This window comes from Coregonus lavaretus, assembly GCF_964263955.1.
Source record: "Coregonus lavaretus genome assembly, chromosome: 18".
Classification (NCBI taxonomy): domain Eukaryota; kingdom Metazoa; phylum Chordata; class Actinopteri; order Salmoniformes; family Salmonidae; genus Coregonus; species Coregonus lavaretus.
The window spans coordinates 20,450,185-20,464,040 of NC_140005.1; the positions used below are offsets into that span (position 1 = coordinate 20,450,185).

The 13,856-nt window shown below is 42.6% G+C and overlaps 2 protein-coding genes across 2 annotated transcripts; one reads left to right on the forward strand and one right to left on the reverse strand.

Moving 5' to 3' along the window:
- Positions 1–4,943: 4,943 nt before the first annotated feature.
- bub1bb (BUB1 mitotic checkpoint serine/threonine kinase Bb) lies at positions 4,944–8,770 on the reverse strand. The gene is made up of 9 exons (XM_084182110.1): positions 8,633–8,770; positions 8,228–8,396; positions 7,921–7,980; positions 7,651–7,795; positions 6,639–6,835; positions 6,350–6,516; positions 6,025–6,221; positions 5,852–5,949; positions 4,944–5,628 (listed from the first exon to the last, which is right to left on the reverse strand). The coding sequence occupies exons 2-9, from the start codon at positions 8,368–8,370 to the stop codon at positions 5,358–5,360; spliced, it is 1,278 nt and encodes a 425-aa protein (XP_084038236.1). The 5' UTR covers positions 8,371–8,396; positions 8,633–8,770; the 3' UTR covers positions 4,944–5,357.
- A 61-nt stretch (positions 8,771–8,831) lies between these two features.
- zfyve19 (zinc finger, FYVE domain containing 19) lies at positions 8,832–12,809 on the forward strand. The gene is made up of 11 exons (XM_084181604.1): positions 8,832–9,301; positions 9,430–9,551; positions 9,659–9,712; positions 9,806–9,969; positions 10,056–10,198; positions 10,344–10,449; positions 10,638–10,865; positions 11,092–11,168; positions 11,425–11,526; positions 11,635–11,798; positions 12,017–12,809. Exons 1-11 carry the CDS (start codon positions 9,248–9,250, stop codon positions 12,093–12,095), a joined length of 1,293 nt encoding a protein of 430 aa, XP_084037730.1. The 5' UTR covers positions 8,832–9,247; the 3' UTR covers positions 12,096–12,809.
- The last annotated feature ends 1,047 nt before the right edge of the window (positions 12,810–13,856 follow it).

Consider the following 13,856-nt stretch of genomic DNA (forward strand, 5'->3'; position numbering starts at 1 on the left):
TAGAGAGGAAAGGCACTATCCAGGATGAGAGAATATCACAGCCATACAGAGAGCTTCTTCCCTCCCCCCTCTCTCTTTCACTCTCTCACACACACATCCCCTCCCTCTCTCTCTCGCTCTCTTTATCACCTCCCTCCCTCCTCCCACCCTCTCATTGGGCTGTCTTTGCAGTGTCCCTAAATTGATAGCAGTGTGCCATGTGTGTCTGTTCAGGCTGATTTCCAATGACTGAAAGGAAAGGAGAGCTGCTGTACACATCACCTGGGATACCTTTCATCCACCTGGCCCCCCTGCCCTTCTGCCCCACATGAGGGGCTGGTATGAGAACAGTGGCAGTAACCGAAGGTGCCATTTTCTTCCTGCCCGGTCAACGGATGCATTATCCATGTTAATGATCGGGTCAGGGATGGCAGGGTGGCCAGAGAGGGCTATTTCTGTGGCTGGTTATTATGACTCATCCTAATCTCAAATATGATCCAATCTCTGTTTCTCTCTGAATTTATGACCTAAGGATTAATATGTTAACACTCAATTTATGCTGAGGGAAATCCTCATGTCAGCATAATAATTTTGGATTACCATTATCGTTATCCCCTGCTGCACAATTTATAACCGAGCTACAGACTCCCTTGCATTTAATAATACACATTCAGCCCAAGCTATGTATTAGGATACAGATCCATTATTTCTCTCAAACAAAACATATCTGGAATAAAGGAGAAAGATTATAGTAACAAAAAAAGCAGAAGAATGAGAAAATTTAATATTTAGAACACTGTAATATATGGTCATTTAGAACACTGTAATACATGGTCATTTAGAACACTGTAATACATGGTCATTTAGAACACTGTAATACATGGTCATTTAGAACACTGTAATACATGGTCATTTAGAACACTGTAATACATGGTCATTTAGAACACTGTAATACGTGGTCATTTAGAACACTGTAATACATGGTCATTTAGAACACTGTAATAAATCGTCATTTGATTTGAAAATACTTGTGCAAATAAACCCACACAAAAGACTTGACTCAATCAATTTGCATAACAATGATCCAGATTTGGCCACTTGGGGGCTTGGCAGATGTGACCCCCCCTTCGCTGATCTCTTTGCTGTCATCGCTGTTATTGCTGATATTGATTGACCTGCCTACTGCTGGATCTTTTCTGTTAGTACTATGTGCAGTGCTTTTGGTCATATTGGGTGGGCAGGGCGGTTATACAGCCTTATCCCATAGCACAGGTCTCCTACTAATATCCCACAATAAAACAAAGAAATGCCTCTGTTTGCTCAGGCTATCTGAAGGTCTCTGGTCCTTTTGCTGCTTGTTTACAGACACCAGTTTGTTTGCTTGTTCCCCTTATCCTTCTGTGTGACATCTTGCATACAGTGTGAGGGACCTGGCTTGATTGGGTTCAAAAAGTCAGAGAGGAGCGATCCTGCCTTTATTTATAACAATATGCATTCTGTCTATGGCTATGTTATTTATCTGGCTAAGATTGTAATATACAGTACCAGTCAAAAGTTTGGACACACCTACTGATTCCAGGGTTTTTCTATTTTTTAAAACTATTTTCTACATTGTAGAATAATAGTGAAGGCATCAAAACTATGAAATAACACATATGGAATCATGTAGTAACCAAAAAAGTATTTGAGATTCTTCAAATAGCCACCCTTTGCCTTGATGACAGCTTTACACACTCTTGGCATTCTCTCAACCGGCTTCACCTGTAATGCTTTTCCAACAGTCTTGAAGGAGTTCCCACATATGCTGAGCACTTGTTGGCTCCTTTTCCTTTACTCTGCGGTCCGACTCATCCCAAACCATCTCAATTGGGTTGAGGTCGGGGATTATGGAGACCAGGTCATCTGATGCAGCACTCCATCACTCTCCTTCTTGGTCAAATAGCCCTTACACAGCCTGGATGTGTGTTGGGTCATTGTCCTGTTGAAAAACTAATGATAGTCCCACTAAGCCTAAACCAGATGGGATGGCGTATCACTGCAGAATGCTGTGCTAGCCATGCTGGTTAAGTGTGCCGTGAATTCTAAATAAATCACAGACAGTTTCACCAGCAAAGCACTCCCAAACCTCCTCCTCCATGCTTTACGGTGGGAAATACACATACGGAGAGCATCCGTTCACCCACACCGCGTCTAAAAAAGCCACTGCGGGTTGGAACCAAAAATCTCAAATTTGGAGACCAGACCAATGGACAAATTTCCACCAGTCTAATGTCCATTGCTTGTGTTTCTTGGCCCAAGCAAGTCTCTTCTTCTTATTGGTGTCCTTTAGTAGTGGTTTCTTTGCAGCAATTCGACCATGAAAGCCTGATTCATACAGTCTCCTCTGAACAGTTGATGTTGAGATGTGTCTGTTACTTGAACTCTGTGAAGCATTTATTTGGGCTGCAATTTCTAAGGCTGGTAACTCTAATGAACTTTCCTCAGCAGAAGTGGTAACTCTGGGTCTTCCATTCCTGTGGCAGTCATCATGAGAGCAAGTTTCATCATAACACTTGATGGTTTTTGCGACTGCACTTGAAGAAACTTTCAAAGTTCTTGAAATGTTCCGAATTGACTGACCTTCATGTCTTAAAGTAATGATGGACTGTTGTTTCTCTTTGCTTATTTGAGCTGTTCTTGCCATAATATGGACTTGGTCTTTTACCAAATAGGGCTATCTTCTGTATAACCCCCTACCTTGTCACAACACAGCTGATTGGCTCTAACGCATTAAGAAGGAAAGAAATTCCACAAATTAACTTTTAAGAAGGCACAACTGTTAATTTTAATGCAATCCAGGTGACTATCTCATGAAGCTGGTTGAGAGAATGCCAAGAGTGTGCAAAGCTGTCATCAAGGAAAAGGCTATTTGAAGAATTTCAAATATAAAATATATTTTGATTTGGTTTACACCTTTTTGGGTTACTACATGATTCCATATGTGTTATTTCACAGTTTTGATGTCTTCACTATTATTCTACAATGTAAAAAAATTTAAAAAATAAAGAAAAACCCTTGAATGAGTGGGTGTGTCCAAACTTTTGACTGGTAGTGTAATTCAAAATCAAACACGAGGCAATACAAACCTCAAAATGTGACTTATGTCGGAGAGACTGACACATTGCATTTAAGCAGTAACGAGAGTGACTTTAGATTGCTACTGTGCTAGCCAGAGGCTGAACTGTACACATCTATTGTTGTTTGTCAGGCATTGTCAAGCTTGATGAGGCTGCTACTGCTTCTGATGAAAACGTTGAGTCACCAGATAAACTGGGGGTAATGACACACGCATTGCAAAGTAGGCCTTTTTTACCTTTTGTAGCTTTAGTAATTGAATGGAAGTCTTTCTCTTCAGGAGAGACTACTTAAATTGCTTGCATTTCAATTTCATTGCCATTTAGTAGGGTTTCTCAGGATTTTGCCTGGGCAATATTCAAGCAGGGGGTAGAGTGCCTCAGGGCTTTAGTGTTGACCATGGTTGTGGTTGACTCAGTGAGTGGTCATCAGTGAGTGGTCAGAGCCCACATCAATTCTATGACCTGAGGACATCAGAGTAAGCAGCAGCCTCTGAGCCCACATCCTAACATGTCATTGTCAAGCATGACAACATTATTCTCAATCGATTAGCTGTCATACGCCTGTCCCTTTTCTATGGCTAGTTCAGCATAACCCTACAATGAGCTACACCAGGTCTTGCAAGGACTTCTGCTAAGTGAGGTATTGGGTCGGGCAGGAATCGCTATTAACTGCTATTGTAAATAAAACCAGACATAGCATAAAAGCACCAGCTGATAGACATGGTCAAAATAGCCTGACTGTGTTTGCCTATCAAAACTGGGCCAGTCAAAAGTCCTCCTCCTAGGGCCTTGCAAAACCTTATTAAGCATAGGTAGTAGCCTCCCCACAGCTGGCTTTAAGAAGAGAGATGTATGGATTTTCTGTCTCAAGAACTATCTGGATCAGTAGGTAGCTGCTTTAATGGAATAAGCTTTTAATAATTCCTGCAGCAAACATGCCAGTAAGAATGTGAATGATTCAGCTAAGATACAGAATTGCAATAACACTAAACATTGTATCTATTCTCATAAAAATGTAATTTCACTTTCAGGGACTCACCAGTTGAGAGGCACTCAGATCCAGGCAAAATGGAGGGTGAGGTCCATACAGTGTTTTGAGGGTGGGTTTCTATGTGAATTCCTCCAGCAGTAAATGTAGGCTGTTCTTCCCTCCAGTTCCTTGGTGTAGCAGCAGCAGCCTGGTGGTAGGGGTCTCAGGGGAGTGACTAGGCCTGCTCCACTGCTCACACAACCCAACTAAGGAGGCTGGATTTAACATGCTAATTAGTCACCTATCTCCCACCCAGTCATTAAATCTACCCTCTGAGCAGCCATATATCCCATCACAGTGGATTACTTGTTACTATATCAGTAGGGTCAGACTGGACCTCCCTAAGACAACTAAGAAAATATGCAGTTAAAATGAAGATTCTGGCTGTGATACAATATGACAAGTAGCTATATCATTGTGAGCGGTCAACATAACAGAAAAATACAATAACACCCTCCAGTTAGAGAATGTAATAATTTCATTCGAATAATTAAGATATATAAGTGGCTGCATTAAAAATGGTGAACTGAGTTAGTTTATGGCCGTTTAACAGTGCAGCTCATTTCTTGTTATGACAAGCTGCCAGTGTTTACTCCTTTAGCCTCCAGCAAGAGCATATGTAGAGCAGTATACTCATCTCATATTCAATTAGAGGTTCAAATAATATCAGATGAAAAACATGCAAAGTAGCCCATATTTGAACTCTGCGGTCTGCAGTGCCTCTCTCATCCAGAGCTCCTCATGCATGCCCTCTACTGACAGTGAGTTATATGACAGGCTCCAGTTCATCAGGCAACAATTATCACAAGACTCATCATCACCATTATTTCTCATTTATTAAAAATTGACACATAGCCTTAGGGGGGACATTTGTACCTATATATACACACAGAAGTGACAGCTATGTATCAATGTGAATTGAGCCCAGTCATTCTCACCTCTGGACTTCTCCATGTTATTCTCACGTCCTGCCTACACTACTGAGAGGTTACATGAAGCAGGCAAAGAAATAATAAAAGAGGAAAGAGAGACAGATACAGTGTGTTATTAGTGGTCCCGTGTGGCTCAGTTGGTAGAGCATGACGCTTGCAACGCCAGGGTTGTGGGTTTGATTTCCACTGGAAATGTTTGTATATACAAAGCACAAACGCTAAAATACATACATGATGACACTGATAGTCTGCTCCCTAATGATAAAACACTGAACATGTCAATGTCCTTGTGGAAATGTGTCAGTTTGGAAGACCAGAGCCCGCTTGCTCTTCCTTGCCACTGCCCCCTGACTCCAATGCCAACTTCTGGCGGTAGCGCTCGGCCCGCAGTTCCTCAAAGCAGAACTCGGAGGCGCCACTGAGCAGCAGATCCTTGCAGTACATGCTCTGCTCCTGAGCTTTCCCCTCTTCCTGCTGCTGTTGCTGCAGTCTCTTCAGAGGAGTCTCATCCCTGCAGGGCTTCCGTGCAGACAACACTGAATTCACCGCTGGGTTGATCTTACACGGTGTCCTGGAGGAATAAGGTGCCAGCACAAATAACTAAAACCTTAAGAACACAGTTGGAGCAGAAACAAACGATGCCACAGGCATACTGCTGGGTTTAAGTCACCCAATTTTGAAAGAATGTATTGCTAGACCTACATTTCTTTAAATAGAAAAATTGATCTTTGCTGTTCCAGCCACAGTAGTTAATTCAGTTAGTTATGATTAAGATGATCTCAGTGAACACTCACATAGCTGGAGGCTGATCCGACTCCTCCACAAAGGGCTGGAAGTTTGGCTTGCTGGGCGGAGCCACAACACTGTGACCAATTCTGGACTTCATTGGCATCTACAATAGAGCACACACAAATTCAGTCATATAAATTACAACAAGCCTTAAGTGCCATTACTGTGTGTCTCATACCTTTACGTTGCTCCATTTCTCAGGCCTCTGTTCGTTCTCCTTGGATCTCGATGGGGGTGGGGCCATCCAAGATTCCAACTTTGGTTCAGAGGGCTCAGCACTGGTAGCCTTGTTCTCATCAAAGATCACAAGGCGACTGTTTTGACCACTGCTGGCCAGAGCTGGTGGGCCTTGTAACTGTAGGCTTCGTGAATTACCTGTGAAAAAACAGGTAATATAGAGTCAAAAATCATAAATATATTCTTCTTCATGACATTACACAACCCAACATGACACTTTAACCTGGAATGGGATGATCTATCATTTTAAAAAGAGACGTGCTTACTGCTCAGTGCAGCACCAACTCTACTGATAGGTGCAACAGCCTTTTTCTTCCCCCTGTGTTTTAGATCCACCAGAGAAACCCGCTCAGGCTTCGCTGCCTCAGCTTCCTCCTCCTCCTCATCCACCATGCCAGACATCACCTGCCGGGACACACGCGCCTGCAAAGCCCTGCAGCAGATTACACAAAACATTGAATTATGGTAGGAAAACTATCATGGTTTCAAGTTAAAACCACCTCAAACAGCATGGAAGTAGATCCAGTAAAAAACTGCATTAAAGTAGATCCATACATGTGAAACTGCAGGAGTTTCTCCCGAGGTTCAGCCCCACGCTTGAAGCCCTCCTGGTAGACACTGTCTGCTGTTCGAGAGTTGCCCTGATTCTCATACTCCTCAGACCAGGCAATGTAGAAGGAAGCCTGTTGTACTCCTATTCCCTTGCCTCGCATATATCTGTAGATATCCAAAGGCTCGTGACAGCTCTCCGCCTAATACAGGAAGACAGAGTACATACAGTACCAGTCAAAAGTTTGGACACACCTACAGAGTTACCTCTACTGCAGAGGATAAGTTCATTAGAGTTACCAGTCTCAGAAATTGCAGCCCAAATAAATGCTTCACAGAGTTCAAGTAACAGACATCTCAACATCAACTGTTCAGAGGAGACTGCGTGAATCAGGCCTTCATGGTCGAATTGCTGCAAAGAAACCACTACTAAAGGACACCAATAAGAAGAAGAGACTTGTTTGGGCCAAGAAACACGAGCAATGGACATTAGACCGGTGTAAATCTGTCATTTGGTCTGATGAGTCCAAATTAGAGATTTTTGGTTCCAACCGCCATGTCTTTGTGAGACCTGGTCTCCACAATCACCCGACCTCAACCCAATTGAGATGGTTTGGGATGAGTTGGACCACAGAGTGAAGGAAAAGCAGCCAACAAGTGCTCAGCATATGTGGGAACTCCGTCAAGACTGTTGGAAAAGCATTCCAGGTGAAGCTGGTTGAGAGAATGGCAAGAGTGTGCAAAGCTGTCATCAAGGCAAAGGGTGGCTACTTTGAAGAACCTCAAATATAAAATATATTTTGATTTGTTTAACACTTTTTTGGTTACTACATGATTCCATATGTGTTATTTAATTGTTTTGATGGCTTCACTATTATTCTACAATGTAGAAAAACCCTTGAATGAGTAGGTGTGTCCAAACTTTTGACTGGTACTGTACATAGGCATGAATACAACTTGTTTGATTGACACTTGTCACATGATAAAGTTGTATGAAAAAAGGACAAGGGTTACTTACAAACTTGATCCATAGGTCAACATAACGGCTGTCATTGTGATATGCATTTTCCTCTGTGAAGCGCATCACAGCTCTCTCCAAAAGCACAGAAAGGTTACTCTCCTTTCCTCCCTGTGGATAGGTCTGCTCTGTCCATTTAACATACCTGTTAAAAAGGAACCATGTTATCTGGCTACAATAATGACATTATCGATGAACATTAAGACATTCACACTAATATTCCTTCAGGTATGATTACAGTCTTGGTCAGAGTAATCATTTTCATCTTACCGATCCCAAACATCAAGGGGGTCATCTCCGTCATACACTCTCAGTTCAGACTCAAAAGCCCTGAAGACAACAAACACATTGGTTGAACACAAAACAATAAGCCTGTTTGTATATTTGTCAACACTGTAATTTCACCCCATTCAGCCAAGCACAGGACCGGAATGCCTTGTGGATCTGCCCCAAAACGGGTTATTTAACGTTAGGTATCTAGTAAGCCAAGGTCCCACTGTATGCAGTCTCTCCCAACCCAAGCACGGCACTGAAATCCCTGTTTGTAGCTAGTTAAGTACTTTAAAGGCATCCTTACTGTTTGTGTTGGTTGGTGGCAGAGCTCGATCCCTCTTGCTGTTGACTGAGTGCCTGGTGTAAAACTGATATGTCCCGACCTTTCTTCAAGGGCTGGATGTTCTCTTTGCAAAGTTCCCAGTCTGCCTCTCCTCCTTCTGCCATTTTGGTTCTGTAAATTAGCTAGCTAGCTAGAATAACAGCAGACACAAACAATGACAAGCCACACAAGTACATCTCTTGGACAACTTGTAATGTTTTACAAAGCAAGTAACAAGCACGGTATCACGCTTTGTAATATTTTTGCAAAAGCACTAGCTAGCAGTAGTTACATAACAACAACCAGCTAGGTAGCTAGCATTATCCAAGTTAGCCACAGCTGGTTAGCAAATCGTATTAGGCTAACGTTATATCAAAACGATCTTACCCTGTTTAGTAGCTAGATATATATTTTATCTTCAACAACTTTCTAGATACAATAATAATATATTTAGTCAAAGTTCAATAACACTGGACTGGATCGTTGTCCTTTTCATGCTGGTTGCTCTGTGTATTTTGAACTCAAACCGCGAGAAGATTTGGCAAAGCTGATTGGATGGTCACACCAACGACGTGAGCAAACGTGCAGTCGTAAACGAGTAACTCGTTAGAAAAATGAAAGGCGTTTTCTGTTGATAGTACATTATTTATGGTGGACTCTAAAACCACTCAAATATAATATCTTCCCTAAAAAATATTTTTACTTCTTTTTTAACGCTTTACATGTATACTTTAAGACTACATTTACCATGTGGCTGCACGCTCATTGAACGCTAGGTTGAAAATGGCCTGGTATATTCTGAACCTAGACTGAATGTACAGGCAACTTCCGGTGGACTTCCTGATTGATCAATGGATGGTTTTCTGGATAGTCTAAACAAATCCAGCTATGAAAGAGTTCGTTTTATGTTTATTTGACAAATGACTGTATCATACGGAGATGGCAAGACGATAGCAGTAGTGGCCGTTCAACCAGATTGCATTACTCTCTAAATGCGGCGAAATGGACAACCGTTGTTATTGTTGTGCATCAAAGTTCACTCTCTTCAGGAAGGAGGTTTGTTTCTACCCCCTACTCATTTTCAGTTGCTGTAGTTAGCTGGATATTTTAGTGCATATAATTGTCCAATAATCTGGTACAGGTTCGAACTCCTTGTTTTATGTTTTGATTGTTATATTTTACAGTTGGGCTGTAAGAACTGCGGGCGTTCATTTTGTTCGGGTTGCCTTACTTTCAACGCAGTGGTGCCTCGTTGTGGCAACACCCAGCAGAAGGTCTGCAAGCAATGTCATGGGAATCTCACAAGGTGGAGTGATGATGTAGTTTTGCTTTTCTACCAAAGCATTAGGCTTATGCAATATCATGATATTTAATGCACTGGTTTTGCTTCCTCACTGAATACTGTTTTGGCAGTGGAGAAAACCAAAATAATGCCTCAAGATGGTCCCCTCCTGAAAACTACAAAAAGTGAGTACAGATGGGTTGATAAGTCAGTCGACTGTTCGCTATATATTGCTTATCAGTAGATATCATAACGCCTTTTATATTGTGTTTGCTCAGGCGTGTTGCTGCTCTTGAGGCCAAACAAGGACAACCGATTCCACCCCCTGGACCAGGGGGCAGCAGAAATGCCAAACTAGGCCTCATTCCAACCAAAAGTCTGAGTAAAGAGGACCTGGCCATCGCTGAGAGGCTGCAAAAGCTGAAAGAGGACATCAAACCAAGTGAGCATTGTCTAACACACTATGTTGCAATAGGCCTATATCTTTACTGATACCTGAAATTATATCTGTGACCAACCCTTGTTTAGAGTCCATCCCGTCAGAAAAAGAGATTGAATCCCGTCTGGCTGCCCTGAAGGCTCCTATCCAGCCTGCGCCCTCTGCAGGGGAGATGGAGGACCGCCTGGCAGCCTTACAGGGAAGACCTCCTCCCTCCCAAGCCCCTCCACCTGTGAGTCAGAGCATTAGACTACACATATTAGGCTAAAACGTTCTGTGTTGCTGCTATTTGTCCTCATATTCATACTGTATCCAAATCCTTTAGGTCTTAGTGAAGTCCCATTATTGCAATAAGTTAGTTTTGTGGCTCTGCGCAGGTACACCAGCCCCCTGATGTTCGGACCCCGACAGAACAAGCCAATGATCTGATCACTCAGTTGTCAGAGGAAGTTGCCATAGACACCCAACAACCAAATCCTGAAGGTATTTGGATTCTTCTCTGTAACTGTACCAACTTTAGTGAAAAAATGTTATGTCTTATGTGAGATATTACTGTAGATTAGTCTTTATTCAAAGATAACAATTCAATGGCTTCCCACTCTATCAAGCTGTTGTAAATGCTGAATCTATTTTCCAACCATCACTGACATTTCACCTTGTTTCCATTCAAGGTGTGGACGGCCCCATGAACGACTTGAACAAGCAGGAGGGGGACAGGCTGGAGGAGAACCTGGATAATGGGGGTGGGCTGCAGGATGCAGCCAGGCAGCTGGAGGATGAGAAGAACCGCATGCTGGCCGACGCAATGGAGGACCTGAGACGGGACCGCTGCTCCCAGGAACAGGTCCTACAGATGGCCAAGAGGCTGGCCCAGCTCAAGGGACAGGACCCTGACAAGGGTAAATTACTAAATGTAGATGTTAACCCCTCCATATAAATACTTCATATAGAATCACACCATAGCTATGAGAGAGGAGAGGAAACCATATTTCAACATACACTGGGTGCTATGTGTGAATGCTTCAGTGTGGTCAAATCTGTGTACTTGTTTATGTGATGTGTCATCTGTGTTGTCATGATGTGTAATGTTGTGCTGTAACAGTGTTCTGTCATGTTGTGTTTCAGTCACCATGGAAGACTTTCAACATCCTGACAGCGAGGATGAGACTGAGGAAGAGGCCATGACGAGGATACTGAAAAAGGTCTGCAACTAAAAACAGAACCTACTTTGTATATGTACTTTATCTCAAAGGAGTCTTTGTTATTTTACATTCCTACCCATAGTGGCGATGCATATCAACCTCTTTTAAGAGTGCTACTTTTCATAACCACAAGGGGCTGCTGTTTTGTCATTTTACTTATAAAGGTCATAATTGAAAGAGACAATTGAAGCTGTGATCTGGTAAAGGTGAATATGAACGATAAAGCAACCTGTGGTCATTGTTTACTCATTCCCAGCTCACGGAAGAAGCTGCATTAGATGAGGCCAGTGGCTATAACATACCTCCTGAGCACAGTGGCCCTAGGAACATAGAAAAGACAGACGCTCGCAAGAAACCGGTAATAAACCTGCAGTCCTCCTTGAATACACACACTTCACAGAATTCCACAAAGTGCCGATAGTAAAAGAACAAAAGGAAATATATATTTGTTTAATCTATGTTATAGACACCAGTTCCTTCAACGTCGTCGAGGACCCCAGCAGCTGTCCTAGCCAGTCAGGATTCAGACAGTGACGAGGATGAGCTTCCCTGGTGCTGCATCTGTAACCAGGACGCCTCCATCCGCTGTCACACCTGTGATGGGGATCTGTACTGCAACCGCTGCTTCAGGTACTGCACAATACTACTACGGCCACACAACTCAAGCAAATCATTGCAATGATTTACGAGAAAGTTAGATTGCCCGCGATTCGTCCTGCTGTTCTTGTAATGGTTTTTCCGAACTATGACCTAGATAAATCTTGTATAAGCTTCCGCCATTCCACAGAGCAGCACATGTATGTAATATTCAGTATGTTCAATTATCAATCTGCTCTTTGTTTCCCCAGGGAGGGCCATGATGAGTATGTCAGGAAAGAGCACCGCACAGCTAGTTACACGGCACCTAAGAAGAAGAAGAATACGTGAGACTGCAGGGGCTGGCACCTCTACTATCTGGATGGTCACTCCTGAGAGATGTGTACTATATCTTTAAGAGGCTGGACAGTTTTCTTGGAATTCCGCAGGATCACAAAGTGAAGGCTGATCCAAACAGTACTACTTGTCTTACAAAGAAGAAACCCTGATTATGTTGCTAATCTAGTGTAATACACAGTAATCTATCAAGTGTAGTTAAAGATTGCTTATAATATTATAATAATATGCCATTTAGCAGATGCTTTTATCCAAAGCGACTTACAGTCATGTGTGCATAGATTTTTACATATGGGTGGTCACGGGGATCGAACCCGCTACCCTGGCGTTACAAGCGCCATGCTCTACCAATTGAGCTACAGAGGACCAAGGATCAAGTGGCTATACTAGGGGGTAACGTTATGGGGTTGCAGCAGCATAATTCAATGCTTACGATCGCTACAGAATAACTATTGTAGATTCCATGACGTGATGTAATGTCTGTAAGCAATATCAGTCATTCACATGTGGACTATTGCCAATAATATGTAATATCTGTGTAATATCAATTTCCCTTTAATATGTTATGTAAGTCTAATTTACTCTCACAAATGTTAAACATTATTGTATTTCAGCATTACCCTAACCCTTTGGATTTTGGTCCAATTAAATAAAGGTGTCTGGGCAATTTGTTGTGCTACCTCAATTGTCTCAGAGGCATAGTTATGAGCGGTGTGGTTTGATTTGATAGTGCACTTGAATTGGCTTGCAGATATCTTATTTGTTGTCATGATACTGAGATAGATGCTGAGTTGGGGCAACAACACAACAACAACACACACAGATGTCGCAAAAACACAAGTTGCTCATTTGGGATGATGTTAGCTTCTCATTAGAGGCCCACAGAGGAGCTAGTACACAATTATTAGTGAAGGCTTTGTTTTCTTTTGGCAGGCAGTGTAGTCTCTGCTTTCCATGACAAACTGACCAGGTGAAAATATGATCCCTTATTGATGTCACTTGTTAAATCCACTTCAGTCAGTGTAGAGGAAGGGGAGGAGACAGGTTAAAGAATGATTTTTTTAAGCCTTGAGACAATTCAGACATGGATTGTGTATGTGTGTTATTCAGAGAGTGAATGGGCAAGACAAAATATTTAAGTGCCTTTGAATTGGGTAAGTGCCAGGCGCACCGGTTTGTGGCAAGAACTGAAACGCTGCTGGGTTTTTCACGCTCAACAGTTTCCTGTATGTATCAAGAATGGTCCACCACCGAAAGGACATCCAGCCAACTTGACAACTGTTAGAAGCATTGGAGTCAACATGGGCCAACATCACTGTGGAACACTTTCGACACCTTGTAGAACCCATACCCTGATGAATTGAGGCTGTTCTGAGGGCAAAAGGAGGTGGGGTGCAACTCAATGTTAGGAAGGTGTTTGGTATACTCAGTGTAATTTAATAGGATCTCTATGGGCAAACCTCTCTAGGGGCTCTCCACTCATACACTACGACAGCCACAGTTTCAGAAAGGCTGGAGAGGAGGATGAAAAATCAGGAGAATTACTTTAATGGAGCCCTTTGCCAGATTATATTTAGTGTATGACAGAGAGAGAGGGGCAGAGTGCAGTTTCATCAGGGTGCATTACTGTCTGGAGAGCCATAATGAAGCTCACCTCCAGGGTTTTAGTCCATTAAGGCCCAGATGGAGGCCCTCTCTGTGTTTGCCTACCTTGGTTATCCCACAAAGTGACCACAGGCAGGAAATGGACAGGCA

Excerpts from the sequence above, each read along its gene's own strand:
- bub1bb (XM_084182110.1), bottom strand. The coding sequence starts at position 8,370 with ATGGCAGAAGGAGGAGAGGCAGACTGGGAACTTTGCAAAGAGAACATC. Across the intron at positions 6,517-6,638 it reads AAACTCCTGCAGTTTCACAT|GGCTTTGCAGGCGCGTGTGT; the intron begins GTATGGATCTAC and ends AATCTGCTGCAG. Across the intron at positions 5,950-6,024 it reads AGAAATGGAGCAACGTAAAG|ATGCCAATGAAGTCCAGAAT; the intron begins GTATGAGACACA and ends GCTCTATTGTAG.
- zfyve19 (XM_084181604.1), top strand. The coding sequence starts at position 9,248 with ATGGACAACCGTTGTTATTGTTGTGCATCAAAGTTCACTCTCTTCAGG. Across the intron at positions 9,302-9,429 it reads TCACTCTCTTCAGGAAGGAG|TTGGGCTGTAAGAACTGCGG; the intron begins GTTTGTTTCTAC and ends TATATTTTACAG. Across the intron at positions 10,450-10,637 it reads CCAACAACCAAATCCTGAAG|GTGTGGACGGCCCCATGAAC; the intron begins GTATTTGGATTC and ends TTTCCATTCAAG.